Consider the following 14,407-nt stretch of genomic DNA (forward strand, 5'->3'; position numbering starts at 1 on the left):
TGAGAGTAGGTGGGTTATGAGTTCTTTGTGGTGTAAGTGGGCATTGTTGTCTTGGAAGATGTTTAGTAGGGCCAATTGCAGGTTGTTCTTTGTGAGGGGCGGATCCCCACCCCACCCCACCCCATTTTTATACTTCTTCAAACATTGGTGTTTTCCCAAGTATGCTAATTAATTTTTTTTATTTCTCATGGGTGGGCAAGGCCAGAAACAAAAGTGGGTGGCACAATGGATTTGAAACAATGGATTTGATGCTTCCCTTTGTACACTAAGCTACATTCCAGGCATGCAAAAAATCAGGATTCCCCCCACCCCCCACCCCCCGAAATCCATTTCTCCATTCTGGCAAGCAACTGGCATCATCAACATTCAAGGACACATTTCAGAAAGGCAAAAGCACAAAATGAGGGTATGGAGCAAAGCCACTGAGGGATGTGGCTTGCAAGAGAGTCGGCTAGACAGAGGCTTGGAGGGCCTCATTCACTCCCTGACCCAAAGTTTCCTCCCTCCTCGCTACCACACTGGTTCATGATATACCGATTCGATCCAGCATTATCGTCTCAAAAGCACAGTTTGATCTGAGAAGAATTACACTGGAAGTATCAGTTCTCATGCCACCTTGCCTTCTTCTGTGTGGTCTGCTACACAAGGCAAAGGGTGCAAGGATCAGGCGCAAGCACTCTTGCAGTAGAGCAATACTGCACTTTTCATGCTGTTTCAGAGCAATGCATTTGATTCTGTGGCAGCGCAACACTGCACCGCGGTCTCCCATCTGTCAGATGAAAAAGACTAAGAGGAACAGCAGAGCAGGATGGGAGAGCTGGCAGAAACCTCCAAGCCCAAGTCAACCAGGAGATACCAACATAGTTCATCAGCTACAGGGGAACCAGGCAGAGGGCCTTCTCGGTAGTGGTGCCTGCCCTGTGGAACGTCCTCCCATCAGATGTCAAAGCGATAAACAACTACCTGACATTCAGAAGACATCTTAAGGCAGCCCTGTTCAGGGAAGTTTTTAATGTGTGACATTTTAGTGTATTTTTGTCTCTGTGGAAGCCACCCAAAGTGGCTGGGGAAACCCAGCCAGATGGGTGGGGTACAAATTAATAATAATAATAAATAATAATAATAATAATAATAATAATAATAATAATAATAATATCACTTCCACATGTTCTGGCAAATTTATTTGGATGCAAGCCTGCAAGCACCCCCACTGTGTGTGTGTGTGTGTGTGTGTGTGTGTGTGTACACAAACATACATTAAAATCTTAGTTTATAGGCAGTTTTTTTGGACAGAAGACCTCAGAGCAGCATGGGAAGATTCCAAGAACACACAGCACAGTTTAAAAAGGAGGAAAACATAAACCTTACAACTAGCCTTTCTTTCCCGTCTCCCAGAAAATACAGCGGAAGTTATCCACCAGACAGCCAGTTCACATTACCTGCCTATGGTCTGTCTCTTCTCTTCTCTCTCTCTCTCCCTTTTTTCTCCCCCTGGCAATCCAATGCTAGCTCAGTGCTAGCTTGCTGCTCTGCAAGACTTCTGCATCACAACTGAACTTATCAACTCAAGGTAAGGCTCTCCCTCTTTTGACCCTTCAACATCAAGCATCCTGCAACCCACTCCTCCTGCCTCAGGGGGCCAGGTGCGCACAATGCTAATTCCAGTTTGTGTCAAGGCTAGCCAGTGGAGAAGAGGGCCGCTGGATATTTCAGGTTAAGTTATTGGGGGGGGGGGGAAAGGAGAACCTTACCTTTCAGCCAATGTACCAGACCAGATGTCATTGCCCACCAGAGAGCAGCAACGACCAAACACCACGCCGGCATGGTGCAGGAGGGAAAGAGTGTACTGCTCTCTTTGCATGGCTCAAGCAGGATTGCACCCCTTGTCAATAAAGGAAAAACAGATACCTTAGTGGCACTGCTGAAAACCCTGTGGCAGGGGGTATTTAAATGCCCTCATATTATCCCGATTTCAAAGTGGGGCTTTCCCCACACACAATCTGCCACTGATTTTTTTAAAAAAACACACTGTAAAAATGGATTACAAAAGGGTGTGCAAGCGAAAAGCAGACTAAAGCAGCTAAATGTCTGGTCTCACTTTAGAAGCTCGAGAACTAGATGCTGCTGTATTTCTGGGCATTGTTCTTCGCTCTCTCCCCGGCCAAACCTCTCACTCCCTCCATTGTGTGCTACATCCCAGCCTTGTTGGAAGCTGTTTGCCTCTCATCTGCTCCTAAGTATTGCTCAAGTTTTTCCTGCTGGTTCTTGCTTATCCGCTCTCCTTTCATGTCTGTGCAAATTCCATCAAATCACAGAACGATCAACAGCTTCTCATTAGCAATTCTAACCTATCACTTTCGGCAAGCTGTGCCCCATAAAATAAAGGCCAAGTAAAATAACAGGAGGCCTTCTTTATGTTCTCTTTCTCCTACCTGGGGTTGCCAGATGTTCTCAATTTAAAGGGCTGCATGTATTCAGGAAGATTACTACTCTGCACAAAGTGTGTCTCTCGTCTCAAAACATCTGATTACTGACAGCACTCAAGAAAGCAGTATGGCAGGTTAAGAACATCTCTCTCCTTCTCCCTCTCTTTTACTTTTATCTGGGCTAAATTTGCACTCACACTCTCAGCTTCTAAGAACATCGGCTTATCAGCATGATTATCCTTGAACCAGAATGCACACTTCATTCTGTTTCACCAGTCAGGGACCACAGAGCCAGTCCACCCACAGTTTAGTATGACAGTAACCATCTTGAGGCTCTTGTGCTCCATATAAGGAGTTTGGAAGCTTTTAACTTCCACTTTTACTTAACCACAGTTAGTTGTGTCATCTGATCCAACAAACTGCTGTTACTGTTGAAACTATGGCTCCTTTGAAGCAAGCCAACTTGAAAGGAGGGCTTCAGATCACGCTAAGCTATGGTTACATAATGAGTATATAATGTTTAATGGCTGCATTAGGATGTCACACTAAACTACGGTTAGCGTAACCTCCTAACGCAGCCATTATACTCGCTATGGGAGTGTACATGAATGGCAGCATGCAGCATTAGCATGTTATCATGTTAATGAAACGCATGCTTTACAAAATGGGGGAATGTTGTGTTGTTGATTTTTTAAAAAGTGCTCCCATTCCCCTCTTTGAAGATTTAAAACAATGATTTAAAAGCTACTCAACCGTGTTTGCTAAAAATGCCACCTCATGCTGAAACTTCCAGCTGCTGGTTTTGAAGTCCATGGAAGCATTATTAAACGTTGATAAGCCACAGCCTTCAACACAGCTGTGTTACATGCAAAACTGCAAAGGGCTCACTTTGGATCTAAGAAATGCAACATGGATGCTTAATAAAGCATGATTATTACATGATCTTCAAAAAGCAAAATATATTTCAAACTCTTTGCTTGGCCTGCATGGAACATGGTCTTCTGCAGAGAAGCAGGTTTCTGCCCTCCAGCCGACAACTTCTGGCAAAAGGCTCCCCAGCTGGAAAAGGGGAAGGCAGTCTGTCCTAGCTCTACTATGGGCTCATTAGGTGGCCAAGGGTAAGCCACCCACTCAATATGCTTCACCTCTAATCTGAAATACAAGAACAGCAGTGATCCTACTGACATAGGATTACTGTGAGAGCAAGCACACACAAATAAAGATTGGGAAATAAGTAAATAATCCAGGAAGCGAAAGAGCAGGAATGGCCAATGCTGTGCAGTTTCCCTGTCTGAGGAACACGTGACCTTTCACCTTGAAGAGCAACTCCCAAACACCAAACAGAATTAAGGGAAAGCCCTCTAAATGTAGTTAAGAAGGGTTGTAATAGCTGCAGTCAGTCCCCTCTCTCTCTCTCACTCTGAGTCCCCCTTGCAAAGTTTCGAAATTCAAAGTACTCCATGGCAAACTGGGCAGTTTTGTGGACCCCAAATGTGGTCACTCTTTGGCCAGCAGCTCACTAGTCAGAATAATTCCAAAATGAGGCAGGCAGTCTTTCCAGTTCTAAATATAGGGCTTCACATGAAACAGCAACCTTGTGATGGGTCATGCATATATGAGCAGGTGTGGGCAAGTTCACACCCATACACTGCAAATTAAATATCTATTTTAACCGGTGGGTTGTTGTTTTTTTAAGGGTAAATGCCATTGCATAGCTTCTTGAATGCTGCAAGTTAGAGACAAGAGAATCTGGAACAGCAGAAAGGATTGTGTATAGATTTAGCATGAGTACGAAGTGAGTCATAGCATAGCTATCCACTGAGGATTAATTGACTCTGTAGTAAAGCTGATTCCTCTGTTCAAATGGAAAGGCTGAACTTGTCAGTGTTGCCGTAAGCAGATGCCGTCAACAATTAAATTCACAGCTGCAGGTGGCAGCACACAAGCCTCGAAAACTCTGAGTCAATCATCGTTTGATGAAAGTGATGTCGAAAGCAAGCACTGGGGAAGAACAGTGGCTATCAAAAACAGGGGAGAACAAAATCTCGAATGCATTTAGGACCCAAATGCAGGAAAATTCCAAATCATACACCAGCATCATTCGTAAGCTATCATCTGGGCAGTAAAGCAATAGAGGCCTGGTCAATTATGGCGTTCACGTCTAGGAGATTAGTAGACCCCCTCTGTAGTTTGCATTCCATCAGCAACTGAAAACATTTTGGCTCAGGCAAGTTTTTTGTTTGACCACAGTTTTGAGTTTATCCGGCTCTGAATTGTTCTTAGTTTTTATTCAGTAATTTTTCTATGCTGCTTTGTTTCATTATAATGCTTTTAATTTGCTATGTTTGCTGCTTTGGGTGGTTTAATTCTTGAATCAAAGTTTATAAAGTTATCTAAACAAACTCACGCATAAAAACCAAGAACAGAAATATTTAGCCTTGTAGCAATAGATATCCATGCAGGTTTTTCCCCTTTGGCTCCTCTTAACAGTTTCACTCCGGATTAATCAATACATAATTCCAACCACCTGATTGTGGTATCTGTCAGTTATTATTGGTTACCAAAATTGCCCCCTCCTCCAATAAACAAACACAGGCAATAAAAGCCAACACCCACACACAAAGCACCACCTGAATCCCTATCGCTTTTGTCTAAAGTCTATCCTTGAACTGCTTTTAACAAGCCTGCACAACCAGGTGTTTAACAGCTGTTGAACAGGGCCTGCTACACCTTTCTCATTCTGGCAGGCATAATTGAAAGAGGCGGCACGGACCTCAGATCTGCTCCCCAACCCCCTTTGCCATCACCTTTCCCCCGTCTGGAAGGTCTAACAAAGTGCTTTTTAGATGAGGCAGAAGAAGCAAACATTCCAATTCCCCAGGCAGTGTCCTTTCCTACAGATCCCAAAACCAGTGCCAGGAAGGATGCACAGAAAGCTTCAGATTCTCACTGGGAATTATGGAACTTGGCAGTCCCAGTTCCTGATGGCAAGATATGCTATTGCCAGGAACTTGAAGCACCAGCTGCTGATGTCTCCACCTATCCTGACATTTTGGGGTCCTTGAGCTAGGGGGAAGTAGCAGCTGCAGAGGGGTGTTGGAGTGTTTGCCTGAATATTTTTTTAAAAAAAAGCTTTGTTCCACTTTTGCCGTGAATGGGAGGGCAATTGTCCATTCCTAGCATTGCTTCTCAGCCCACAATATTCTATTAAAAGTTGGCTTCTCTGCAGCAAGTTCAGCTTTAATGATTGTACTGTACAGTGATACCTCGGGTTAAGTACTTAATTCGTTCCGGAGGTCCGTTCTTAACCTGAAACTGTTCTTAACCTGCAGCACCACTTTAGCTAATGGGGCCTCCTGCTGCTGCCGCGCCACCGGAGCCCAATTTCTGTTCTTATCCTGAAGCACTATTTCTGGGTTAGCGGAGTCTGTAACCTGAAGCGTATGTAACCTGAAGCATATGTAACCTGAAGCGTATGTAACCTGAGGTACCACTGTATATTGGTTAAACCTAATTATTATTATGGATCGCCCTAAACCAAAACAAGTAAGTATGAATAAATCACTTTACTGCACCAAAGTAAAACCAAAACAAAGAGCAGAAATTCCACTAACCTCAGTCGCTTCAACAGGTATTTTCAATTTGGGCAAGCTGGGCAAGTTGGGCTTGACGTTTGTTTTCACGTTTGCTATTTTCCCGTAGGACTGTTCATGGTATTCCTCAGGAAGCGGCTTGAGCTCCGGCGACTCGTCCGGAGCTTGATCTTGACCATCCATTGGCCTCACGTAGGCAGTCGGTTTCTTCTGTATTGCACTGGTTTTTGATGACAACGATCCGGGGAAAGTCTGGGAGGAAGGCTGGGCAGCAACGGCTACATGAGGACTCAAGCTGTCCTGGGTTTCATTCTCACGTGTTCCAGCCACCAGCTCCAGAGAAGGGGAGCTATTCTGCCCGTGGTTTTTGTTGATGCTGCCGAGAGACCTGGAATTGACACGTTGGCTGGAATGTAGAGGCGACAAGGGTGCTATGGGGGAAGACAACGAAGACAGCAAGGGAGAAAGTTCCAAAAGGGAGGGCTGCAGCTTGCGGGCTTCTTCAATGCATCTTTCATTCTTCTTCTGGCCTCTGCTGTTCTGGCCTTCTTGAGTCTTGCGGCCCTGCTCTTGACTTCGCCTCTGGTTGCTGGGCAGCCCACCGCTTTGTGAGGCCAGTTCTATCCTTGAGTGAATTTTTTGGTGGTGCAGAGAGTTGCCCGCAGAGGGAGCACCCGAAGCAATGGGTCCCAAGGGCTTGCGGTGATGGCTACCATTCTGGAATGAGGCGGGTACCACGCTGCTGGTCTTTTCAGGCAAGAGTGGACGATCTGGCTTGCGCTGAGGGATCAGAGACATGACGCTTGTGGGGATCCCTATGAAATCTTGCTGAGACTTGATGGCGATAAGCTCCTTCATCTCTTCGTAATTGCCAAACATCTTCTGAATCCGGCTGGATAGCTCATCTGCTTTGTTGTTCTGAAACGGGGAGGAAAACAACCGCGAAATGGAAGAGGTGAAATTAAACCATTCCCGCCCCCCTCAGTTCACTGAGGATGTCCTCACTCCTTAGCAGATTTTGCTACTATGCAATGAGAGAACCACGGTCACAGAAAGGCATTTCTGCTTATGTGGTGCTAACCAAAAGGTGAACTGAAGAGTGTGGGACAACACATGTTAACAGAAACCTAAATTCAAGTAGCTCGATACCTATAATCGCAATAAAATATTATGTACAATTTTTTAAAAACTAAGTGTCAGTTGTCCAAGTTTTTTCTTTTTAAGTCATGCCACTGCTTTTATACTCAAATGATCGCATCACTGAAAAGCTGAAGCTCTCTTACAGCTAGAGTGAGACTGCTAGCCCAGCGTTTTCTGGTAGCAATTCCCCAGTAAAACACACAGAGGTCTTGCTAAGCCCTGCAACATGAGTTCTTTAAAGCTGGAAAGCCAGGCATTGAATCTGGGATCCTCTGCACTCAAAGCACATGGTCTCGCATTGTGCCATGGGCCCTCTCAGGTTCACTTCTTGCTGATCAATTTCTAGCTGCACATTTTTATTTACATCCCCACAAGCAAGAGAGGCTTGCTTCTGAAAGAAAGCTGAAGGTATAGAGATAGAGTCTGTGGTTTCCTTGAATTGGCAAGAACCCTATAGCCACTGCCCTGGAGACAGCAGAAACGCATTAGGCAGGGCAAAGAGGCCAAAGACTCAATCTGTAAATGCAACAACTCCCTGCTGTAAATCCTACTGTGCAATGTGAGACTGTGCAGATACCTTGTAAGGTTCTCCAAAGAGAGGGATATCAGCAGAGAATGATTCTTTCTCCTGGAGAGCTTCCTGATTCCTCCTCTCTTTTGCTTGGATGCGGAGCAAATTTCTCTCTTCATTGTACAAGCTGTGGGCAGAGAGAGAAAGAGGGGATATTACTACCTAGGCTATGCTTCTGCAATTAACAAAGTACCTCCTCAAGCCAATAAGGACTTTCTAGAATTGCAAAAGGTAGGTAGGTAATTAAACTAAGCAGAGACCTTGCGCTCAGTAGCTAAACAGACAATATAGTTGGACAACACATAGATAGATGCCTGCAGGCATGCTGGGGAGACTCAAGGAAAGCAAGACATGCTTGCATAAAAAGTCTGAACAAGAAAATACTCTAGCAAACCTTTTGTATACCAAAAAAAGACTTTCCCAAGGTCCACACATAACTGTTTGATGTGGCCTTTATAGAAGTACTGAGGAGGTGGTTCCCACACCCTAGTCATCATGTTCTTTATTCCAGACACTCCATGGACCCAAGAGATTAGGGACAGGCAACTCCCATTGGCCTTGTTTCTTGCCTTGCAGAGGAGTAACCCAGTAGATAAGAAGTTAAAAAGTAGTTGTTTACCAGAGCTATAGATGGCTTAGTCCTTAGCATAATATGTGTAACACAGATTGCCATGGGAGTGGGGGAGCTGAAATAATAATAATAAGCCATGCAATGGGGGGCACTGATGAGACACCTCTCGAAACCCAAACAGCTGCCTTTATAGAGATTTCATCAGGCCTACTTCTGCTTCCTTTTAAAAATACATTCTCTCAGAGATCACCATGAGGTTGAAATCTGTGGCTTTGTGTTGCATGTTATGAAGCACATACAGTTCTGCTAATTCATTGCAGCCAAAATGACCCCAATGATCAAGTGCTGCAACAACCTTTCCTCAAATGCTTCAAATTACGAGGTTTCCACAGCCTCCCTGCACAGGTTTGTTCCACTTGCTAATTGTTCTCATGCATGGAAGGATTTCTTTGCCCAGGATCCCACAGGGATCCTGGGAATGGGAACATGCTCTGGCCGAAGCCCTAGAAAACCACTCGCTGTCAGTCAGTGTAGACAAGAGCTAAATGGAACAATGGTCTGACTCAGTGTAAGACAGCTTCGTATGTTCCCTATAGATACGCCTGAGAAACAGCGGGGCTACCCTTGCCTGCCCACTTAAGTCCTTTATTTCTTGTCCCATCTTAACACACACACACAGACACACACACACACACACACACACTCTGCTACTGCCTGCCCCCGCCCCCCATCAGCCCTCTTCTTGCTGAGATTGTGAAAACTGCAGCAAATCCATTTTCCCAAGAAGAAAAAGAAGCCACTTTTTGGCTTTCACGCTTGGACTGAAATTTGGGAGTGTTATTACACCCAGTCATGCACTGGGAACAAGGGAAAGAAACCACTGTCTTTTCAATGACTTTATGTGTAAGAAAGCTCATGGAAAAGGCTGCAGAATGTTGATTTGTTCGGAACAACCGCTACGTGTGAACCAGAGCCTCTAAAACAACTGTTATTATTCTCTTATCAACACAAAGCTGAGAAGGCAGATGTGCATTGCCAGAGGACAACAGTGTTATGTAAAATATCTGGCAATGCATCATCCCAGAGCCCCTGTACCATTCTTCTTCCCAAGACTTTCCCAAGGTCCACACATAACTGTTTGATGTGGCCTTTATAGAAGTACTGAGGAGAAGTACTGAGAAGTACGTTTCCGAGCACAATTCAAAGTGTTGGTGCTGACCTTTAAAGCCCTAAACGGCCTCGGTCCAGTATATCTGAAGGAGCGTCTCCTCCCCCATCGTTCTGCCCGGACACTGAGGTCCAGCTCCGAGGGCCTTCTGGCGGTTCCCTCACTGCGAGAGGCCAAGTTACAGGGAACCAGGCAGAGGGCCTTCTCGGTAGTGGCGCCCGCCCTGTGGAATGCCCTCCCATCAGATGTCAAAGCGATAAACATCTACCTGACATTCAGAAGACATCTGAAGGTAGCCCTGTTCAGAGAAGTTTTTAATATGTGACATTTTAGTGTATCTTTCATCTTTGTTGGAAGCCGCCCAGAGTGGCTGGGGAAACCCAGCCAGATGGGTGGGGTACAAATAATAAATTATTATTATTATTATTATTATTATTATTATTATTATTATTATTCTGCCTTGCATACCCCAGCCGTTAATGCAATTCAGCAGAAAATGCTTCCACACCAGTCCCATTCATTTCAGTGGGTTTGAAGCAGGCGTTCTTGGAAGGCTCTGTCATCAGCCCTTATAGATTTGTCTCACCAAGCGGCCGCCACCAATTTGAATCATCTCCTGCACCTCTCTGTTTGGAGATTTGCACAATGAGTTTCAACAAAATGCCTGGATTTTTTTCCCTTCAGGTAACACACAGACAGAGGCTTAACAGCTTTGTTGAAATAAAAACATTATTCTTCCACCAGACTGGCTTATTTTAAATTAAAATTTTCTTCCCACCATTCTTCCAGCTAGCCCTAGGCGGCACTGGGGAGATGCCCCACCTAACAATGCCAAGCCTATGAAAATCTCATAGAATCTATGCAACTTGCTCTTGGGCAGACTGAGGGACAGTGAATGGGCCTGGGTCTAAGCTTTGTGGAGGAGCAGAGATTTGAACCTGCATCTTCCCAGTCTATGTCCAAGTCTTCACTCACTAGGCCACACTGCCTCTCAAGTAATCACTATTTTTAAAGGTACCAGCCTGAGCTCTTCCCTTAGAGGTCTTCAGAGATTAGGAAGCTGGGTACGCAGAACAGGACCAACTCAGTGGCTGAAACCAGGTTCTGAAATTCCCTATATTGGATACCCATTAAGTTCCCCCACCCCCAGATTTCTACTGTGGTGTTAAAGCCTTTGTTTGCTTTTGTTTTGAAGACACTTTCCTGCGTGTTCCTTGGGGAAATTGCAAAGCAGGGGTAGAATATAAGTTGCTTCTTGGACTGGTAAATATATTGCTTGTTTGGGTAAGTGGTAGGTATCTCATTCATGTAAAAAAAAGGGGGTAAAGGACCCCTGGACGGTTAAGTCCAGTGAAAGGGGACTATGGGGTTGTGGTGCTCATCTCGTTTTCAGGCCGAGAAAGGCAGCATTTGTCCACACACAGCTTTCCGGGTCATGTGGCCAGCATGACTGAACCGCTTCTGGCGCAACAGGACACTGTGACGGAAACCAAAGAGCCCATAAATGCCGTTTATCTTCCTGCCGCAGTGGTACCTATTTATTTATTTGGCAGGAGCTGGGGCAGAGCAACGGGAGCTCACCCCATTGCGGGGATTCAAACCGCCAACCTTCTGATCGGCAAGCCCAAGAGGCTTGGTGGTTTAGACCACAGCACCACCCTCGCTGATTCTTGTATCATATCTTGATCCCTTTCCTCTTCTAGCACTCTGGCTGATGGCTCAGCCCCCTAACCACTCTACGAGCTAGGTTAGGTTGGGAAAAAGGAAAGAGACAGAGATCCTCTTAGGGCATGGGTAATCTACCATTTTAGGGACGCGGGTGGCGCTGTGGGTTAAACCACAGAACCTAGGACTTGCCGATCGGAAGGTCAGCGGTTCAAATCCCCGCAACGGGGTGAGCTCCCATTGCTCAGTCCCTGCTCCTGCCAACCTAGCAGTTCGAAAGCACGTCAAAGTGCAAGTAGATAAATAGGGTGGGAAGGTAAATGGCGTTTCCGTGCGCTGCTCTGGTTCGCCAGAAGCAGCTTAGTCATGCTGGTCACATGACCCGGAAGCTGTACGCCGGCTCCCTCAGCCAGTAAAGCGAGATGAGCGCCGCAACCCGAGTCGGTCACGACCGGACCTAATGGTCAGGGGTCCCCTTTACCCTTTTTATACCTACCACCCACAAATGCATATTTCTGGATGCTAAAATTTCCTTGCCGCCCACCAGTGCTCGATGGAAGGTGGTGAAATTCAGCTTGTGCTGTAGAACCCCCTACCGCCCACCTAGAATCCTGAATTGCCCACTAGTGGGCGGTAGGGATCAGGTTGACAACCTGTGTCTTAGGGCTCCAAATTTGAGCCTCTGTTCCTCAGACCTACATCCAGCCTTCTATGCATGGCACCAAACTGGCTCACAAGAAATGCTGGGGGTGTGCGTGTCACATTATAGACTTCTCAGCATCATTCCAATTTTAGCATATGTGGAGCAAACACAGAGCTATGCCTGCCTACGGCCCACGGAAGGATGAAATTCGACTCTCCAAACCCACGGTGAAAGTCAACAAAACTGGATTCTGCTTAAGAATGTCAGGCATTTTGAATTAATAATCAAGCGCAAGGAAATGTGGTCTTGGGGGAAAGGCATGTTGCTTGTTTTCGTTGGGAGGCACCCCACGACCGTAACTCGGATGAATGACTTGTTTCACAGCACAAGCAGTGAAATCATACAAAAGTGTTATTGTGGGGTGGAAGTGCAATATACTGTGGGTTAAGAGTGGTGGTTTGTGTGGGCCCAATCACTTCCTCCTTACTGAGGAGCCATGGTGCGGTAATAAGGGAAAGCTAACGAAGGGCACATCTTAAAAACATCTTAAAAAGCAGAGACATCTTAAAAAGGAGAGACATCACCTTGCCAACAAAGGTCCGTATAGTTAAAGCTATGGTTTTCCCAGTAGTGATGTATGGAAGTGAGAACTGGACCATAAAGAAGGCTGATTGCCAAATAATTGATGCTTTTGAATTATGGTGCTGGAGGAGACTCTTGAGAGTCCCATGGACTGCAAGAAGATTAAACCTATCCATTCTGAAGGAAATCAGCCCTGAGTGCTGACTGGAAGGACAGATCTTTCAATCCAACTCTCAATCCAACAGCTACCCACTCTTCAAATCGGCCTGGTTCAATTCTGAACTGAGGCTTTGGCTGAATCCAGTGCACAGGCCCAGTACAGACCTCTACCATACCATACCTATTTAATTAAGTTCACCAAGGACTACAATTGATGCTTTTGAATTATGGTGCTGGAGGAGACGCTTGAGAGTCCCATGGACTGCAAGAAGATCAAACCTATCCATTCTTAAGGAAATCAGCCCTGAGTGCTCACTGGAAGGACAGATCCTGAAGCTGAGACTCCATTACTTTGGCCACCTCATGAGAAGAGAAGACTCCCTGGAAAAGACCCTGATGTTGGGAAAGATGGAGGGCACAAGGAGAAGGGGATGACAGAGGACGAGATGCTTGGATAGTGTTCTCGAAACTACCAACATGAGTCTGACCAAACTGCAGGAGGCAGTGGAAGACAGGAGGGCCTGGCGTGCTCTGGTCCATGGGGTCACGAAGAGTCGGACACAACTAAACGACTAAACAACAATGAAAAGTGCCTTTACACCTGGTTTTCAATCGGGGAAACATAACAGTAATGTAACTAGGGTGGTGCTGACAGGAGTGTAGCTGCTCAGCTTCCCTCTTAGAATCGCAAATTGGCAATGTTACACTGACAGCAGAAGCTACAATTTGCAGAACGCACCAGGCAAGGTCTAGAGCTAACAACCACCTCCCCCTTTCGCCCCATTCCCCGCACTGGACTGCTCGGTCCCTTCCTATCAATACTGCACTGACTGGCCTTGCATCCAGTTTTGATCCGGTCCTCCTTTTCCTCCCTGCCGAGAAGCCCTGCACTCCCTCCACTGCAAGATGGAGGCTGTAAGACCTGCGTCTTTTGCCTTCCACGCAGCTGCGGTGGGAATAGGAAAAATTTGGAAGTTTATCCCTGACGTATTTATCCTGCTCAAGCGTAGCCACAGCTCTTGCCGCACTTAAGTTCAAGAGGTTCCCACACCAGGAAACTCCCCCTTTTCCCACTGCCAAGTCACTGCTTTAAAGAGGATACAAGAGGAATGGAAAGAGTTAAGAAACTTAAGGTGGCAGCGATGCTGCACAGGAACAGAAACTCAGAGGCCTCTGGAATCATCACGCTTGTGTTGTGACAAAGCAAGTTAGTTGCTGGCGTGTTATTGGGAAACAGAAGCTCTGCTGCTGCCATGGCAACATCAAGCCCAGACCACTGACTTAGCTAGATCCATCCATTTATCACATGCAGGGAGGCTGCTTGCTTTACAATTCTTAAACATAAAGAGACGTTGTTGACCAGCAACATCTACCTTCCTCCTTTCCCCTTGTGCCTAAGTTTAGTGCGCTGGAGAAAGCTTGCATATTCGTTTTATTAGCAGGGGTTTCTCTCTAAAGGAAGCCATTGCTTTTGCTTACTAGCTGTTCCGCTGACCCAAATATAATGGCCTTTAAACCGCTTGGGTCTGAGTTTCTGCATTACCAGTAAATCTCACCTTGCTGTTTTTAGGGCACATTTTTCGCCGGCATTTCAAAAATGGCAAAAAGGCAGTTACTTCTCTCTCCCCCCCACCTCGCCCAGACCAATCCAAAACAAACAAACAAACAAACAAACCAATACCCAAAACAAGATGCAGCCTGAAAAAACTACAATAACAGAATTTCTCTAATTCGTAAGCCTTTGAAATCCTTTGCTATTATTATATTCTGCTGAGTGATCGCTGAATCAAAAAATTGAATTTAATCTATTAAACATATACCTCAGGTTAAGTACTTAATTCGTTCCAGAGGTCCGTACTTAACCTGAAACTGTTCTTAACCTGAAGCAC

The 14,407-nt window shown here is 45.7% G+C and overlaps 1 protein-coding gene across 8 annotated transcripts in view; it reads right to left on the reverse strand.

Moving 5' to 3' along the window:
• AFF1 (ALF transcription elongation factor 1) overlaps positions 1–14,407 on the reverse strand; it is a 143,465-nt gene that overhangs the window by 68,919 nt on the left and 60,139 nt on the right. For all 8 annotated transcript variants that reach the window (XM_081876669.1, XM_081876672.1, XM_081876671.1 and 5 more), the window contains 2 exons: positions 7,737–7,857; positions 6,041–6,937 (listed from right to left, as the gene is read on the reverse strand). In XM_081876669.1, the coding sequence (XP_081732795.1) occupies positions 6,041–6,937; positions 7,737–7,857 (1,018 nt within the window). The remainder of the gene's footprint in view (positions 1–6,040; positions 6,938–7,736; positions 7,858–14,407) is intronic.

Source organism: Podarcis erhardii (genome assembly GCF_964252035.2).
Source record: "Podarcis erhardii genome assembly, chromosome: 9".
In the NCBI taxonomy this organism is placed as follows: Eukaryota; Metazoa; Chordata; class Lepidosauria; order Squamata; family Lacertidae; genus Podarcis; species Podarcis erhardii.